The sequence below is a fragment of the Leiobunum rupestre genome, chromosome 7 (genome assembly GCF_980474605.1).
Source record: "Leiobunum rupestre chromosome 7, qqLeiRupe1.1.hap1, whole genome shotgun sequence".
Lineage (NCBI taxonomy): Eukaryota > Metazoa > Arthropoda > Arachnida > Opiliones > Sclerosomatidae > Leiobunum > Leiobunum rupestre.
The window spans coordinates 18656497-18675904 of NC_143390.1; the positions used below are offsets into that span (position 1 = coordinate 18656497).

The 19408-nt window shown below is 43.5% G+C and overlaps 4 protein-coding genes across 4 annotated transcripts; 2 read left to right on the plus strand and 2 right to left on the minus strand.

Moving 5' to 3' along the window:
• The first annotated feature begins 8868 nt into the window (after positions 1-8868).
• Positions 8869-9763, plus strand: LOC149934978 (uncharacterized). The gene is made up of 2 exons (XM_090153495.1): positions 8869-9357; positions 9473-9763. The coding sequence occupies exons 1-2, from the start codon at positions 8869-8871 to the stop codon at positions 9761-9763; spliced, it is 780 nt and encodes a 259-aa protein (XP_090009621.1).
• Positions 9764-10435: 672 nt separating this feature from the next.
• Positions 10436-11614, plus strand: LOC149934979 (uncharacterized). Its single transcript, XM_090153496.1, has one exon. It carries the CDS (start codon positions 10436-10438, stop codon positions 11612-11614), a length of 1179 nt encoding a protein of 392 aa, XP_090009622.1.
• Positions 11615-14182: 2568 nt separating this feature from the next.
• LOC149934980 (uncharacterized) lies at positions 14183-15190 on the minus strand. The gene has a single exon (XM_090153497.1). It carries the CDS (start codon positions 15188-15190, stop codon positions 14183-14185), a length of 1008 nt encoding a protein of 335 aa, XP_090009623.1.
• A 751-nt stretch (positions 15191-15941) lies between these two features.
• LOC149934981 (uncharacterized) lies at positions 15942-17120 on the minus strand. Its single transcript, XM_090153498.1, has one exon. It carries the CDS (start codon positions 17118-17120, stop codon positions 15942-15944), a length of 1179 nt encoding a protein of 392 aa, XP_090009624.1.
• Positions 17121-19408: the final 2288 nt, after the last annotated feature.

Below are 19408 nucleotides of genomic sequence, written 5' to 3' on the forward strand. Positions count from 1 at the left end.
TTTATAAATTTTTTAATGAAAGCGTAACATAATTTGAAAAATCTTTAGCTAATTAGAAATACAAATCGTTTTCCCAACCAAAATGTCCTACATCGTCGATGAACGTTTTTTTGCAACTAATTTATTTTACAATTTTGACGGATGAAGCATTTTTCTGGTATTTTCATTATAAACCAGGGTATATAATAATAAGAAGAAAAAGTGGTTGGCCGATACTACATTAATAGAAGTGTGCCAGAATTTTTAGCCCGGTGTACCTAGCAACAGGGGCCATACCACTGGAGGCCTATCATCATAGTGCCCTACGCCAGCGTCCCAAAGCCCGGACAGGTGACAAATCCAGCATGGGTAGTAGTACCCTACTAATGATGGTCGCACCTTTAATGCAAACCACTCAACCCAGCTAAAGGTGCGGCAATGGGTTGACCAATTCTCACTTCGCACACAGTGGTGGGATTAAGAGTGGATGCTATAGCAACAACTCCAGCTGACAACCTACCTACGTAGGTCATACCCTTTGGAGAGAGCTCCTAAAGGGGAACGACGGGAACACAGCGGTCCACATAACCCGGCACAGCTGGCACCGTAGATCCCGGTGTGCTCCAAAAGGCCGGGAAACAGGACCACCGTGCCCTCATATGGAAGCCCGCCACCCCACAGCAGGCTACCCAATCCGCCGAGGTGGCCAGTTTGCACGGACCATCTCCGTTAGTGTGACCCGAAGCTCAGTTTCCAGCCCAAACCTGACCGAAGTCGGAGGTGTAGGTGTGTCAGAATTTATAGCCCGGTGTACCTAGTAACAGAGACCATACCACCGGAGGCCTATCATCATAGTGCCCTACGCCAGCGTCCCCCTAGCCCGGACAGGTGACAAATCCAGCATGGGTAGCAGAACCCTACTACTGATGGTTTCACCTAAGCCACTCAACCCAGCAGAAGGTGCAGTAACGGGTGGACCAGAAAAAGAAGAATTCTGGTTCATTTTATAAAAAAGGAAAGGAAGAGAAGCTGAAAAGCAAGCGACAGCTTTAAAAATGTTCATAAAAAAATCCCGCAAAAAAGTGTTTTAATTAAGTTTTTAAAGTAATTAATGTAAGGAATAAAAGAATTAAGTTTAAGAATAAAAATATCCATTACTTTTATATTTAACTCACGGGTTCTTCGTAAACTTAATTCTTTTATTTCACATACAGGGTGTCTTAAGTTGTTCAGCTAAGGTGTTTTTCTCAAAATTTATAGTTGCTAGAAAATTGAAATTATTAGGATATCCTCTCTCTGGGAGGACCCTTTTCTTTTGGAATTTTCAGAAAAATCGTGAAATTTTTCACCGTTTTGAATTTTTTTTTGAACGATAGGTGATACACGAAAATTTTCAAACAACAAGTTCTAAAGCGTACTCGAAAACCTTTAATGAAATTGGTTTGGTCAAAAACTGACAATGTTTCATTGAAATAATACATCATGAAAAAAAACCAGTTGTTAGTACCCAAAAAGGTTTACGTCTCACGAAAAAGAAAGTTAGAGGCCATCGTACTGGACCGTTCTTGTCTATCCATCGCCCAGGGAACTCGTTGTGTGTCTTTCTTGGTGGGCAGGTGTACCGTCATGCTGGAACCAAAGGCGTGGGACCTCGACTAATGGCACATCTTCCAACTCGTCTGCGACTTTATTTTGTAGAAAGGCCAGGTAGTTCTGCCCATTGAGCCGACGCGGAAGAAAACATGGCCCAATAACGCGATCTCCCAGAAGACCAGCGGAATTGTACCGGATTGTAGTGAGGAAATCTCCAGTGCGTATTTTCATCACTCCACATGTGGTTATTTTAGCTGTTAAACGGGCCGTCTCTCCCAAAGGAGCACTCGTCCGACGCAAGAATCAAACGGAGGAAATTTTCGTTTCCGTCGGCCATAGTACAAAACCAGTTACAGAAATCCAGCCGAAGTCGCTGATCACCATCGTAAAATGCTCGGTGGTGCGTGGCACGAAATGGGTGATGGACACTCCAAACGTAGTACTTAGAAAAGTCCAAATCAGAGAAGGCCATTTTTATGCTTACTCGAGGGTAGGCGATGATTGTGTCTTCCATTTTGATGCCAGGTCCGTGGAATCCGCGATTCACGTTGCTTTCGTTTTCAAAGTCACGGACAGCACGGAGCACATTGTGGTGATTTGGACGACTGTCAGGATACAACGGCCTTAAATGGGTCGGAGTGTGCAATAACTGGTGGCTTTACCGGGGAGTCGGGGTGCGGCTCTTGTAACCCATAAGGGCGGTGGCTAGCTCCGGTCAAATGTTAATATGTCCACCTCCGACTTAGGTCAGGTTTGGGCTGGATACTGAGCTTAGGCTCAGGCTAACGGAGAGGGTCCGTGCAAACTGGCCGCCTCGGCGGATTGGGTAGCCTGCTGTGGGGCGGCGGGCCTCCGTATGAGGGCACGGCGGTCCTGTTTACCGGCCTTTTTGATTCACACCGGGATCTCCGGTGCCAGCTGTCCCGGGTTACTTGGGCTGCTGTGAGCCCGTCGTTCCCCTTTAGGAGCTCTCTCCAAAGGGTTTGACTCCTTACCTTAGTAGGTAGGGTGTCGGCTCGAGTTGCTACAAAATCCACTCTTACTCCCGCTGTTGTGTGCGAAGTGGGAATTGGTCCACCCATTGCTGCACCTTCTGCTGGGTTGAGTGGCTTGCGTCAAAGGTGCGACCATCAGTAGTAGGGTTCTGCTACCCATGCTGGATTTGCCACCTGTCCGGGCTGAGGGGTCACTGGTGTAGGGCACTAAGATAATAGGCTTCCGGTGGTATGGTCTTTGTTACTAGGTACACCGGGCTATAAATTCTGACACACTGTCAGGATACAACATTTGAAATAATCGACTCAATTCAAGTACATTTCGTTGACAATCTCCGTAGTATAATTCGACCATCCTGGACCGCTGTTCCCAGGTATAATGAGGCATCTTTTTATTTTACTGGAGTACGTTCAGAGAATGATTTTAAAACGAAGCTGTCTCTTTAAATAATACAATGGAACCACACTTTAAGCGACAGAGTAGTGCAAAATAAAAAACACGTGGGAAATTCAGTTGGCATAAATTAGACGGTTTCGTGGACTTCTTGCAACATTCTTGCCCCAAATAAATAAGACGCGTAAATTCTGGAATTGATCTACTATGTAAATTGTATTTTCTCTAAAAAAATATTTAAAATGATTTGGCTTAAAAAGCAGTCCCTATTTTTATCTTTACCAACATACGATCATTTCAAATTAAATAGGTTTCTCTTTCATTTTCATGAGTCGTAAACCTTTTTGGGTAGTACCAACTTGGTTTTTTTCATGACGTATTATTTCAATGAAAAATTGTCCGTTTTTGACCAAACCAATTTCATTAATGGTGTTCGAGTACGCTCTACAACTTGTTGATTGAAAATTTTCGTCTACCACCTATCGTTCAATACTATACTGTCCTATGCAGCTGTGGTCTGGTGACCAACGGTTACTCTTAAAACGTGCAGTCAGAACTGCGCACTCTTCAAAGGCTAGCTTGCGTTGGCAAAACAGGAGCTATGAGAACAGCCTCAACTGCTTCTCTAGAAATTCTACTGAATATTCTTCCTCTACATTTGTTTATAGAGGAAGCTGCTACTTTTGGTGCCTATAGGCTAAACCAAAATGGGTGGTGGATGGCCAATAATTGGGAAAAGAGCCACACTACGCTTTTTAGGGATATTTCCAGTCGGTTACCTGTTCTTTCAATGGTTTCTGATAACAGGGCTGCTAAACTTCGTTTTAGTAAGCCTTTCGGCGTGAACTTCCCTAGCCGCACAGAATGGTCAAATGTTACCCTTGGTACCAGAGGGGAAGTTGTCTATTTCACCGATGGGTCTAAAACCCATTTAGGTGCGGGCGCAGGGATGAACTGCCTAACGACCAAGTACGGCTTCTACGAGAGCCTTGGGATTTATGCAAGTGTCTTTAAGGCAGAGATTTCTGCTATCTGCTTCTGTGTAGACTTCTGTCTTAAGAAGAACTATCGCGGGAAAGTTATCCAAATTTGTTCGGATGGCCAGGCTGCTTTAAAAGCTCTAAACCAGTCTAGTGTTTCTTCCAGACTGGTTCTTAGCTGCTTGGATCTCCTTTCCAATCTCGGTACGCTTAATAAGGTTCAACTTTATTGGGTCCCTGGACATAAGGGGTATCATGGGAATGAAAAGGCTGACATCTTGGCCAGGGAGGGTGCGACGGCTTGGTTCTGTGGGCCAGTTACCTGCTGTCCCTATCCCCCGTGGCTTGATACGCAGCCTGGTCTCCAAGTACATGACTAACCATCAACTTGAGCTCTGGCTCGAGATGGATGGCCAATGACAGGCTAAGGAGTTTATTCCTGGCCCCTCTAGGCAAAGGGCGAATGAACTGCTTTCGCTCTCAAAATCTAGTATTTATTTATTTTTTTATTTTTATTTTTTTAAATAATAATAATAATCAGCTAGGCTAATACCCAAGGCACCACCTTTGGCTTAAGTCATCAAGCGACTTTTGAAGCCTTTAATTCAGGTGGCCGGGTAACAATGCGTAGGAGGGGGGTTACTCGCCTGCTTACAGGTCACTGCCAGCTCAACAGACATTTAAATCTTATTTGTATCAGCGATGACCCACTATGTAGGGCCTGTATGGCCGAGGAGGAAACTGCCTCTCACGTTCTCTGTACCTGCGATTTTTATGCGGCTCAAAGGCTAGAGCATCTTGGGATGCATCAATTGGCAACTAACGACTTCTTTAATATGCCGGCCAAAAGTTTCTTAAGGTTTGTGTCGGAGATAGGACTTTTCTAAGTCATAGGTCAGGGGAGCACAATGGACCTAGGGTCGAAGTGCATGGTTGGGCATTCATGCCTCCCCGCCCCCTCTCAATAATAATAATAATAATCGTTCAAAAAATAAAAATTTCAAAACGGTGAAAAATTTAACGATTTTTCTGAAAATCCCAAAAGAAAAGGGTCCTTTCTTATAATTTCACTTTTCTAGCAACTTTAGTTTTTGAGAAAAACGCCTGGGCCGATAAAATTAGGACAACCTATATATTAACCATGATACTATTCAGCATGGACATTATAAGTAAAGTACTTAAGGTATACTAGTCTTGCCACCTTACCTAGTGTTTCAAACTCCATGTAAAATGACCATGTACCATAAAGAAGGTATTAAATATGTTTACACAAAGTATTTAGAAAGAGATTATTTATTGTTATGAAAACGGTAAATTTATAACATGGACACGGTAATGTTTTTACGGGGGGGGTAGTCTAATTTAGCCTCAAAATGAGAGGGGCGCCAAAATCCCCCTTGCCCGGGTGAAAAAAAATTCTTGAGCCGGCCCTGGGTACACGGAGGTACACACCGAAGGTATGCCTAGCGCTTCGCCTTAATACTAGGTCATCTACATAATTTTTTCTGACTTTAATTCGCGCCTCTAACGTGGTGTCGCCGAAGGTACACGGAGGTACACACCAAAGGTCTCCCTAGCGCTTCGCCTTAATACTAGGTCATTGAGTATCAGGGGCGCCGATCAAAATTTTTCCCAGGGGGGCCCGGATACCACAAATGTGAAATTAATATGAAAACATTGAAATTAAAATATTGGTATTAACTAAGACAGCTTTAATAGAAAAATGTTTTTGAACATTTTATTTATAGTAGAAAATATTTTTTCTGGTATCACATGTATCAATAAATGAATTAACAGCGCTATCCAAATCAATGTTTTCTGTAAAACTTTTATATATGTGTAGGATAGCTACATCGTTCAGTCTTTCTTGGCCAATAGTATTTCTTATAAACGTTTTTATCCTTTTTAAGGCACTGAATGATCTTTCCGCCGTGGCAGAGCTTACCGCTATAGTTAATAAAATGTTTAATAGTTTTGTCAGCTCTGGAATCAGCGTTTTCAGAGAATCTAATCACAATTAGATTCATTAAATCTTTCAAAATAAATATTAACACCCACAAGAGTATATTTTAATTTTATTAGACAAAAATTAACTTTCGATTTCTAGCACCCACAACTCACTAACGCTATGTCGCTACCAAGGGGATAACCACGGTCAGATGGCCTGTACACTGATGACGCGTACTCAACACTGATAAAGGTACAGACTCTATAGAGATTACGCGTAATCTCATTAGTACAGTCAAAGGTACGGGCTGGCACAACGATTAAGCTTACAAGTTAGTGATAGCCCCTCGAACGAAACGTACTCCGCAGAAAAATTGTAGTTCAGCCGGTCTCATGATGTCTAACTTAAATTAGCGGCGATTACCGTGCTGCCTAGTACCTTTCACGAACTGCACTTGTGACTTACTCTGTACCGTATACCTATAGACTGTGCCCGAATATCCCTGAATTCAGCATAGAAGTCGGAGAATTGGGGTTATATTTCTAAATAAAAGCTTTTAACAAGCGTCGACTAACTATGCGATAGACTGGCTTCGACTGTCCGTCACCGGAGTTTATAAAAGGTTCATACATAAAAAGTTGTATCTTCCCTGAAAAAATAAATGAGCCCATTTCCCAGGGGGGCTCTGTCCCTCCAGGATGGTTCCCGGGGGGGGGGGGGGGCGGGCCACCTGGCCCCCACAGGATCGGCGCCCCTGTTGAGTATATTTCAGAAATCGGGTCTAACGTGACATGGCCGAAGGTAATTTCTCTGTGTATAAGTACCAGAGATAGGCAAAAACCAAATTTCCGAGCTCGCGCTCTTCTCTTTCACAGTGAGTAGTACAAGAGGGCGAGCCCGCGCTCGCGCTCATCTCTTTTAATAAAAGAGGGCGAGCGCGCGCTCGCGCTCATCTCTTTTAGTACAAGAGGGCGAGCCTGCGCTCGCGCTCATCTCTTTTAATAAAAGAGGGCGAGCCCGCGCTCGCGCTCATCTTTTTTAGTACAAAAGGGCGAGCCCGCGCTCGCGCTCATCTCTTTTAATAACAGAGGGCGAGCCCGCGCTCGCGATCATCTCTTCTAATAAAAGAGGGCGAGCCCGCGCTCGCGCTCATCTCTTTTAGTACAAGAGGGCGAGCCCGCGCTCGCGCTCATCTCTTTTAATAAAAGAGGGCGAGCCCACGCTCGCGCTCATCTCTTTTAGTACAAGAGGGCGAGCCCACGCTCGCGCTCATCTCTTTTAGTACAAGAGGGCGAGCCCGCGCTCGCGCTCATCTCTTTTAATAAAAGAGGGCGAGCCCGCGCTCGCGCTCATCTCTTTTAGTACAAGAGGGCGAGCCCGCGCTCGCGCTCATCTCTTTTAATAAAAGAGGGCGAGCCCGCGCTCGCGCTCATCTCTTTTAGTACAAGAGGGCGAGCCCACGCTCGTGCTCTTTTAAGAAGAAGAGCTAGAGCTCACGGTCTGCTCGTAATGAGAAGCGCCCTCTCTCAGAAGCCGATAGATTCTGGGAAATTCACATTCAGAAAAAGCACCACGTGATGTGATTCGTGAAGAATGGCGGAAATCAATTGTTTTAAATTTCGCTCTCTAAGGGCGGCGCTGAAGCTCACGCTCGCGCTCTTTTCTTTTATCTCAGAAGCTGAAGCTCGTGGTCTTCTCTTTTTTTTTCAGAGGCTGATTTCGCGCTCGCGCTCTTCTCTTTTATTCTAAGCGGCTGAGCTCGCGCTCGCGATCTTCTCTTTTTTCCCAAAGGATGGAGCTCGCACTCGCGCTATTCTCTTTTTTCCCGAAGAGTGGAGCTCGCGCTCGCACTTTTCTCTTTTCTCCGGAACAGTGGAGCTCGCGCTCGCGCTCTTCTCTTTTCTCCGGAAGAGTCGAGCTCGCGCCCAAAAATAGCTCTCGGACTCTTTAGAGCCCAGAGTCCGCCGATCTCTGTGTATAACCCGTGGCCGTTGCGCTTCGCCTTAATACTAAGTCATTGAGTATTTCATTGGGTATGTTTTTTGAATTTCGGATCGGATTTCGCACTGTTGTGTTACAAGGTTAATCTCTCTCTATATAACGTGACATCGCCAAAGGTCATTTCTCCGTCTATAACCCGCGGTCGTAGCGCGGCAGATCCGTCTAGCGGCGAAATGTATTTCTTTTCAGAATTGGCAGAATTGGTTTTCGGACTATTCTCGCCGTCACAGTTTCGGCCTGTTTTACTTTCTGCGCCGTTCGGGGTCAGCGTTTTGGTTTGCTTCACGATGCCAATGCCAAATAAACTTTCTGTATTGGTTAAGCGAAGCTTTGTACGCGATGTAGAAACTACCGACATTAAACGTCTCCGCAGTCATGAGTTGAAACAATTGAACTATGAAGAACATAAAGAAGAGCAACGTCTGCAAGAAAAAAAAACGCCTTCGGAGGAACACATTGGCGGGAATGATATATGCAGAAAATAAAGAAGAACAACGTCTGCAAGAAGAAAAACGCCTTCGGAGGAATGCATTGGCGCGACTGAAATATGCACCAGATGAAGAAGGAAAACATCTGCCAGGATATGCACAAGATAAAGAAAGAAAATGTCTGCAAGAAGAAAAACGACTTCGGAGGAACGCATTAGCGCGACTGAAATATGCACAAGATGAAGAAGGAAAACGTCTGCAAGGATATGCACAAGATGAAGAAAGCAAATGTCTGCAAGAAGAAAAACGCCTTCGGAGGAACGCGCTACGGCGACAAAAATATGCAGCAAACATAAAAAAACTAGCCGTCGCTTCAGATACAGCCACCGCTTCGACTTCAGCCGTCGCTACAGATACAGCCACCGCTTCGACTTCAGCCGTCGCTACAGCCGCCACTACAGACGCCGCTTCGTCTTCGCCTATATAAATTACGCTACAAACGAAAGAGCCCCATCCAATCTCGGATGTGAGTAACAATGTTTCTCTATTCATGACTTTTGTTGGGCAGAAAAAACACAACATCGCCCGCGTTCCCAATTGTGATGTATGTGATATAGCCGAAATATTTTTCGGTGAATTGTCAGTAGAGTGTCAGTTTTGTCTTTCTCTCAATTTTCCTTCCGAGAAACCATCGGACGGTAAATTTACCTACTGCTGCCAGAAGGTGAAGGTGGTGCTTCCACTTTCACTGCCATTCCCCGATTTCCTAAAAGCACTACTACTGGGCGATAGTTCAAATGCCAAAAACTTCAAAGATAACATTAGGTCATATAATAGTGCTGTGGCGTTTGCGTCGATGGGTGCTGTGATAACGCATGCAACGGGTTATGGTCCTTTTTGTTATAAAATACACGGACAAACTTATCACGTTGTGTCTAAAACTGTGCATCCCAAGTCTGGACAGCAGCGTCGCTTCGCTCGGCTTTACGTTTTGGACTCTGAGGAGGCGATCAACGTCCGCATGTCTACTCCGGAAAACGTAAAATGCCTTCGCGTGACTATGGCCTTCTTACAGATTTTATGCTAAAAAAACAATATCTTAGCGAAGTCCTTCAAAATGATGGCTGAAGTAGAAAAAGAGTTTTCTTCTCAAGATCACGGGTGAAGACGTGCCCGTTTTAACACTGTCAATCTCCTCAGACGCCTCTAATGACCAAAGGCGATACAATGCTCCACGCGCCAATGAAATCGCTATAGTTTTCCAAAATATCGACGGAGAGCCGCCATTCGATAGAGATATCAGGATCTACAACAAAGCATCGGATTCAACTCAGCAACTATCAATTTTACATCCCAAATGTGATCCCATGATTTATCCTCTTCTCTATCCATATGGCTCTGATGGCTGGAGCGTTAACTTAGCTAGCTCAGGTTCGTCGTACTAAATCAGCCAAATGGATTACTATAGTCATATCCTGGCTGTTAGAGACTCATTTAATCCATTTTTAAGCTCTGGCAAATTGACCCAACAATTTATTGTCGACGCATATATAAAAATGGAAGCAAATCGACTGAATTTCATTCGTCAACACCAAAAAGAACTCCGAGTAGAACAATATAGCGGATTACTAGATCACTTAAATTCAAGAGCAGCTGAGCAAGGCGTAAAAGTGGGGAAAGCGGTTATACTGCCATCCTCATTTCAAGGTAGTCCTCCAAATATGGCTCAATCCTACCAAGACGCCATGGCCATCGTTAGGAAACACGGAAAGCCAGACCTCTTTATAACTGTAACTTGCAATCCAAAATGGAAGGAAGTTGAGACAAACTTGGCTGGGGCTTCTCGCGAAAACCGTCCAGATCTAATCGCGCGTGTATTCCACGAAAAATTAAAATTTTTATTAAAAGATATAATGACACATAGCGTTCTTGGTCGTGTTGTGGGCAAAGTTCACGTCATTGAATTTCAGAAACGTGGCCTGCCACACGCTCACTTGCTGATAATCCTGAAAAGCGAAGTTAAACCGAGGTCTAAGGATGATATTAACAAGTTAGTTTAGGCAGAAATTCCGGATCCCACTCATGACCCGGTGCTGCACGACATTGTTCTCCGTCATATGATTCACGGAGCTTGCGGGAAGCAAAATCCAAATTCCCCGTGTATGGAAAATGGTCAGTGCACAAAAGGGTTTCCAAAGGATTTTGAAGCCGAAACGAGAGAAAATATCGACGGTTATCCCCGATATCAGAGGCGACCCCTTTCGTCTTTGAGTCGAAACCCGTATGCCAGTGGCACTATAGTCATAGATAACAATTCGGTCGTTCCCTACAACCCGTATTTACTAAAAAAATACAACTGTCATATTAACGTTGAAATTTGCGCATCGGTGAAAAGTGTAAAATATCTATTTAAATACGTTTACAAAGGGTACGACTGCGCAAATGTTGAAATTCAGGGAGACGGTAGCGGTACGTTAAATCACGAGGAAATTAAATCGTTCGTTGATTCGCGCTACGTCAGCGCCCCGGAAGCTATGTGGAGACTAAACGGCTATAAAATGCACCAGCAATCGCAACCAATTATTCGCTTAGCAGTGCATTTGCCGCAAATGCAGCCTGTCTATTTTGTCAAAGGGCAAGAACAAAGTGCTCTGGAAAAAGCGCGAATTAAAAATACAACGTTGACGGCGTGGTTCAAACTAAACCAAACTAACTGGGACGCTCGCCGCCACCTGTACGTCGAAGTTCCAGAACATTTTGTTTATGATAAGCAAAATAGCAAATGGAAACCGAGAGTTCGGAGTTCAAATGTGATTAGTCGCATGTACTCCGTGAGCTTAGCTGACGAAGAGCGATATTATATACGGTTACTCTTATTAAACGTTCGAGGCGCCCAGAGTTTCGAATATTTAAGAACGGTTGACGACATCGTATACCCCACATTCAAAGAAACCGCGCGTCGAAGAAATTTATTGGCTGACGACGTTGAATGGTACAATGCCTTAACAGAAGCAGCCCTGTCCCAAATGCCAAAACAACTTCGGCAGTTATTCGCATTTATTTGTATTTTTGGGGACGCATCGGACTTGGTTGTCCTTTGGGATAATCATAAAGACAATCTGTCGGAGGATTTTTCTTTTAGAACGGATGCCAACCCTGAGAATCAAGCACTCTGGGATATTCAAGGCACTTTGATCATACATGGAAAGAAGTGCGAAGATTTTGGCTTACCTATTCCCGTAGTACCTACACCAGCACTGCCACTATCCCGAATGCAATATACTGCCCTGAGGTAGAGCGCGCAAAGGGAGCTATTTTACAGTCTCAATTGAATGATGGCCAGAGGCAGATCTTTGACTTAGTCATGAAAGCCTAACGGCTTTCATGACTAAGTCAAAGATCTGCTTAGCGTCTAATGTATTGTTCCTTATATTCGAAACGGAGGTTTCTGTCAGCGGCACGGGTAGTTTAAATTGTGAGTGGTATGTTCTACCACCTTCCAGTAAAGTAGCTGCAATACCTGTTGGGGCGACAGCAAGAACGATATCTGATCTTCTTCGTAGATGCCCGCGGTGCGGGGGCCCGGAGTTCCAGGGGGCCCCTTTTTAGTTCGTTTTATAACCTCTATCACGGCACGAGCTTTTCAGTCTGTAGGAAAATAATTTCGGTCATCATTTCCGATAAATCTAGGATAAGTATAAATGAAGAAAGTCTAGAAACTTCATTGGCAGAGTTTCTTTAAAACGTGTGCAGGGGTGGAGAAATGGGGTACGCAACTGCGTAAGGGCGCAAAGATTTTTGGAGGCGCAAATTTTCTAGTTCCAAGTTTCAGAAAAATCGGAAACAAATTCTGGTTTTTGTAAAAAATATTTTTTCACCGGTAGGTGCTAGAAAAAACGTTTCGATGAGAACGTTGTAGAGTGCTGTCGAAAATGTTCAAAGAAATTGGTTTCATTGGAAAAGAGCACTGTTTCACGAAGATATGAGCTGATGAAAAAAAAACAAGCTGTTCATAGGGGCCAATAGCCTTCGCATTTTTGTATGTAAATGAAAGAAATCACGTTAAAAGAATAAATTCCTTAAAAAAAGTACATGTAATTTACAAAAACGCCAATTTAGGCCTACAGTAGACCTAAAAACGTATCAGTAGGCCAACTACGCACAAAGGTCAAGTTTTCAATTAGTATTTAATGTGAAACCTTTGGTTTTCAACCATTCTATAACGTTTATTGAATCTAATCAACATGCCACTAAATTTTCCTCGTGATCTGCGTGCTTTTATGGTCGAGTTAATTGTAACGCGGAAAGGGTTAGTGAATTGTTCACCGTTCGATATCCAGATAGAAGACCAAGCCACAACACCGTTCTTGGAGCGGTTCGTGACTTTCAGACATACGGAAACGTCAATCCCAGATTTCGTGGACCAGGCCGTCAAGACATCAACATGGGAGACACCGTTCTAGCCTATTTTGTTGCGTATCCTCGAGCAAGCGTCGGAGGTACAAGCGACGATCTCGGGTTATCGACGAATTACGTGTGGACCACTCTTCACAATCATAACTTCCATCCGTATGGAGCGACCCTCCACCGAGCTCTTCACGAAGGAGATATGGAACGTAGATTTGATTTCTGAGAACCCATCATTACATTACATCATTCAAATGCTGGTGACCTTTGGGAGAGATGGGCCTTTCAACCATCAAAACGCCCACATGTGGTGTGACGAAAATCCTCACTGGGGTTTTCCTCACCATCATCAACAACAACTCCGACTGAATGTTTAGGCGGGTTTGCTCGGGGATCGAGTTATTGGCCCATTTTTCCTCTCATCTCGTCTTAATGGACAACGCTACTTGGCGCTTTTGCAGAACGAAAAAGCAGACGCTTTAGAAGATATTCCGCTGGAAGCTTACATACAGATGTGGTACCAACGTAACGGCGCACCACGCCACGTACCTAGATGTGTAGTTGAGCATCTTAACAAAAAGTCCCCTCAGCGTTGGGTTGGCAGGAACGGTCACGTTCGATGGCCTGCGAGGTGTCCGGACCTAACTCCGATGGACTTTTTCTTGTGGGGGTTCATCAAAGCAGAAGTTTACGAGACGCCCGTTGAGAATAACGAAGATTTGCGTCACCGAATCATTGCAGCCTTCGAACTTGTCACTCCTGATATGATCAGATGCTCGTTTCAAAAACTGCTTCATCGTGCCCAAACATGTATCGCGGCAAACGAAGGTATCATAGAACCTCACTTGTAAAATTCTTATGTTTATTCGAATTAAATGTTAAATTAAATCTTTCAGACACTTCTTTCATTTACGTACAAAAACCCGAAATTATTTCCCATTTTTCTGAAATTTAGGTATAAAATCGATTCCACACTAGAAATAATACCCTGGAAATTTCGCAACTCTATCTCTTGCAGTTTCTGAAAAAATTGCCCAGTCAGAGCAATTCAAAACACCCTGTGTATAAGCCGTTTTAATTCTTACTTATTCTAAGTTTCTACGTAAAATATGTTGGAAGAATATAATTTGAAACCCTTTATAGTTATTCTCTATACCGAAAATTCAAACACGTGCAAACAATTCTATTATATTTAAATACATAGCCAGTGAGTCTTGCCCTGAGTTACATTTTCCTAGCTAGGGGGCATCTACGAATCAAATTTCGGGGCGGTTTTCGCTATTCGGGAAGGTTGGGAGGAAAGGAAAGATGGTGGAAGCATAGCTTTGAAAGTGCTAAGTCCCCAAAACCCTCCTTAAAAACGCCATTGTTTATTAGTAGTAAACAAAATTATCGCGAAAAGAGTCACATAAGGGAGCCCAAAAAAGAGTTTCGCGGGGGGGCCCCGAGGACCTTAGTTACACCACTGGTAGCATGACTATAGCACCCTTTTTCAATTGTAATTTATAAAGTGGCATACCGGAAGGAGTGAGCGTATTGAGGAACGCAGTTGGAAAATTAATCCTTTCTTGTTCGTCGTCAGTTAATACCGAATCGACTGCGTAATAAATGCTTTTGGTACCTTCCATCCTATCTAAAATGATCGAATTAATGTTAAATGTGTGATCATTTTTAGGGCACAAAATTGCACGTTTTGCCAAATCTTTTCCTTGCTTAGCGGTAAAGGAATTACCGAAAATATCGGTCACTAAAGACCCGGATGTTGACAACATTTCCGTAGGAATTTCTAATACGTCCGACTCTAAGTTGTCAGTATTTGAAACTTTACCTTCCCCGATTTGTATGAGCCATTCTGCGAAGGCTTTCTCATCTCCGGTCCTGAGGTTTTCAGTTAGTTTAAGCTGAGTGAATACTAACCATAAGGATGAATACTTAATGGTTGTTTGAACAACAGCTACTCTGTGGCTTCTTGGTACAACCGGCAATGTCTGACGGAAATCACCTCCGAGAAGCATAACTTTACCCCCAAAAGGTTCTTTTTTTCCGCTAATTTCTTTTAATAGTCTGTCGACTGCTACCAGTGCGTGACTGGGTGTCATACTGGCTTCATCCCATAGAATGAGCTTCGCGTCTTTGAGGAGCTTAGCGTCTAATGTATTGTTTCTTATATTCGAAACGGAGTTTTCTGTCAGCGGCACGGGTAGTTTAAATTGTGAGTGGTATGTTCTACCGCCTTCCAGTAAAGTAGCTGCAATACCTGTTGGGGTGACAGCAAGAACGATATCTGATCTTCCTCGTAGTACAGAAAGTAGTGTGTTGTACAAAAAAGTTTTTCCAGTACCACCAGGACCATCAACGAAGAAATACCTCTTACGTTCCGCGTCATCGTTAACGGCTTTCATGACTAAGTCAAAGATCTGCCTCTGGCCATCATTCAATTGAGACTGTAACGTGATTTCTTTCATTTACGTACAAAAATGCGAAGGCTATTGGCCCCTATGAACAGCTTGTTTTTTTTTCATCAGCTCATATCTTCGTGAAACAGTGCTCTTTTCCAATGAAACCAATTTCTTTGAACATTTTCGACAGCACTCTACAACGTTCTCATCGAAACGTTTTTTCTAGCACCTACCGGTGAAAAAATATTTTTTACAAAAACCAGAATTTGTTTCCGATTTTTCTGAAACTTGGAACTAGAAAATTTGCGCCTCCAAAAATCTTTGCGCCCTTACGCAGTTGCGTACCCCATTTCTCCACCCCTGCACACGTTTTAAAGAAACTCTGCCAATGAAGTTTCTAGACTTTCTTCATTTATACTTATCCTAGATTTATCGGAAATGATGACCGAAATTATTTTCCTACAGACTGAAAAGCTCGTGCCGTGATAGAGGTTATAAAACGAACTAAAAAGGGGCCCCCTGGAACTCCGGGCCCCCGCACCGCGGGCATCTACGAAGAAGATCAGATATCGTTCTTGCTGTCGCCCCAACAGGTATTGCAGCTACTTTACTGGAAGGTGGTAGAACATACCACTCACAATTTAAACTACCCGTGCCGCTGACAGAAACCTCCGTTTCGAATATAAGGAACAATACATTAGACGCTAAGCAGATCTTTGACTTAGTCATGAAAGCCGTTAGGCTTTCATGACTAAGTCAAAGATCTGCCTCTGGCCATCATTCAATTGAGACTGTAAAATAGCTCCCTTTGCGCGCTCTACCTCAGGGCAGTATATTGCATTCGGGATAGTGGCAGTGCTGGTGTAGGTACTACGGGAATAGGTAAGCCAAAATCTTCGCACTTCTTTCCATGTATGATCAAAGTGCCTTGAATATCCCAGAGTGCTTGATTCTCAGGGTTGGCATCCGTTCTAAAAGAAAAATCCTCCGACAGATTGTCTTTATGATTATCCCAAAGGACAACCAAGTCCGATGCGTCCCCAAAAATACAAATAAATGCGAATAACTGCCGAAGTTGTTTTGGCATTTGGGACAGGGCTGCTTCTGTTAAGGCATTGTACCATTCAACGTCGTCAGCCAATAAATTTCTTCGACGCGCGGTTTCTTTGAATGTGGGGTATACGATGTCGTCAACCGTTCTTAAATATTCGAAACTCTGGGCGCCTCGAACGTTTAATAAGAGTAACCGTATATAATATCGCTCTTCGTCAGCTAAGCTCACGGAGTACATGCGACTAATCACATTTGAACTCCGAACTCTCGGTTTCCATTTGCTATTTTGCTTATCATAAACAAAATGTTCTGGAACTTCGACGTACAGGTGGCGGCGAGCGTCCCAGTTAGTTTGGTTTAGTTTGAACCACGCCGTCAACGTTGTATTTTTAATTCGCGCTTTTTCCAGAGCACTTTGTTCTTGCCCTTTGACAAAATAGACAGGCTGCATTTGCGGCAAATGCACTGCTAAGCGAATAATTGGTTGCGATTGCTGGTGCATTTTATAGCCGTTTAGTCTCCACATAGCTTCCGGGGCGCTGACGTAGCGCGAATCAACGAACGATTTAATTTCCTCGTGATTTAACGTACCGCTACCGTCTCCCTGAATTTCAACATTTGCGCAGTCGTACCCTTTGTAAACGTATTTAAATAGATATTTTACACTTTTCACCGATGCGCAAATTTCAACGTTAATATGACAGTTGTATTTTTTTAGTAAATACGGGTTGTAGGGAACGACCGAATTGTTATCTATGACTATAGTGCCACTGGCATACGGGTTTCGACTCAAAGACGAAAGGGGTCGCCTCTGATATCGGGGATAACCGTCGATATTTTCTCTCGTTTCGGCTTCAAAATCCTTTGGAAACCCTTTTGTGCACTGACCATTTTCCATACACGGGGAATTTGGATTTTGCTTCCCGCAAGCTCCGTGAATCATATGACGGAGAACAATGTCGTGCAGCACCGGGTCATGAGTGGGATCCGGAATTTCTGCCTAAACTAACTTGTTAATATCATCCTTAGACCTCGGTTTAACTTCGCTTTTCAGGATTATCAGCAAGTGAGCGTGTGGAAGGCCACGTTTCTGAAATTCAATGACGTGAACTTTGCCCACAACACGACCAAGAACGCTATGTGTCATTATATCTTTTAATAAAAATTTTAATTTTTCGTGGAATACACGCGCGATTAGATCTGGACGGTTTTCGCGAGAAGCCCCAGCCAAGTTTGTCTCAACTTCCTTCCATTTTGGATTGCAAGTTACAGTTATAAAGAGGTCTGGCTTTCCGTGTTTCCTAACGATGGCCATGGCGTCTTGGTAGGATTGAGCCATATTTGGAGGACTACCTTGAAATGTGGATGGCAGTATAACCGCTTTCCCCACTTTTACGCCTTGCTCAGCTGCTCTTGAATTTAAGTGAATCATTGCAGCCTTCGAACTTGTCACTCCTGATATGATCAGATGCTCGTTTCAAAAACTGCTTCATCGTGCCCAAACATGTATCGCGGCAAACGAAGGTATCATAGAACCTCACTTGTAAAATTCTTATGGTTATTCGAATTAAATGTTCAATTAAATCTTTCCGACACTTCTTTCATTTACGTACAAAAAACCCGAAATTATTTCCCATTTTTCTGAAATTTAGGTATAAAATCGATTCCACACTAGAAATAATACCCTGGAAATTTCGCAACTCTATCTCTTGCAGTTTCTGAAAAAACTGCCCAGTCAGAGCAATTCAAAACACCCTGTGTATAAGCCGTTTTAATTCTTACTTATTCTAAGTTTCTACGTAAAATATGTTGGAAGAATATAATTTGAAACCCTTTATAGTTATTCTCTATACCGAAAATTCAAACACGTGCAAACAATTTTATTATATTTAAATACATAGCCAGTGAGTCTTGCCCTGAGTTACATTTTCCTAGCTAGGGGGCATCTACGAATCAAATTTCGGGGCGGTTTTCGCTATTCGGAAAGGTTGGGAGGAAAGGAAAGATGGTGGAAGCATAGCTTTGAAAGTGCTAAGTCCCCAAAACCCTCCTTAAAATCGCCATTGTTTATTAGTAGTAAACAAAATTATCGCAAAAAGAGTCACATAAGGGGGCCGCAAAAAGAGTTTCGCGGGGGGGCCCCGAGGACCTTAGTTACGCCACTGGCATTCGCCATGACCATTAACAAGGCGCAGGGTCAGACTCTCAATAACGTGGGAGTTTATTTACCGGAACCAGTGGTTTCGCACGGTCAATTGTACGTAGCATTTTCCCGGGTGGTATCAATGAAAAACTTAAAAATCAAAGTTTTAGACACCGATTACCAAGGTAAACTTTTACCGCGTAAACAAACGGTATTCACTAAAAATATTGTGTATAAAGAGATTTTTTAATTTGCAACGTTCATACTGCTATATTTATATATATTTCATTGTACATATTTTATGTATTTATGCATTTCATTTTTTCTCAAAAATAAACCCATATTTTACCTTATGGTGTAATACTTATTTATGTTACGCTCGTTTTATTAGATTTAGATCTTATTCCTGTCTAACGTTGACTTCCTGCGGTTCAATGTAAAGAAAAACCGTCTAGAGGGATTTTTATAGAAGTACTCAGAAATTTTGGGTGTAGTCGTTATAGCTGTTAAGAATGGCCTACAGGGTGTCTTACAGTGGTATACGGTTTTTTTACAGGGATAAAATGGGTTTTAATGGGTGTACGGGGTCAATGTTACTAGCTGGGGTCCGGCCGAAGGCCGGGCTTCCCAACTAGAGCGCTTGGTACGTCGGTCGTCGTCGGTCGTACGTCCGAGCTTTCAGGAATGTTTGCTTAGTCTGTCATGAAGCCGAAGGCGGGGCGGAGAAGAAAAAGCCAGCGCGGGACGGAGAGAGAAGCTGCTGCTTTTCGCTTTGGTACCAAAGGCGGGGAGCGAACCGGGCGAAGACACAGGCGGCATGGGACAGAGGAAAACCGGGACTGCCTTTCGCGTTGTCACCGGTGGTGGTTCGACTAGCGTATAGGCAGAGATAGCGAGTCACCAGCGACGTGAACCCCCCCCCCCCCCCTACCCGCCTGCCACGCTAAAGTAATTATAGTCGACCTTGAACCACCGATGTTCGGGCTTTGGATTAGTCACTAAGGAAATCGGGACTGCCTTACCCTGTTAAGCCGGCCGGGTTTTAAAATCTGCGCGTATGGGTAGTGGCTCCTCTTTTTCCTCGCTAT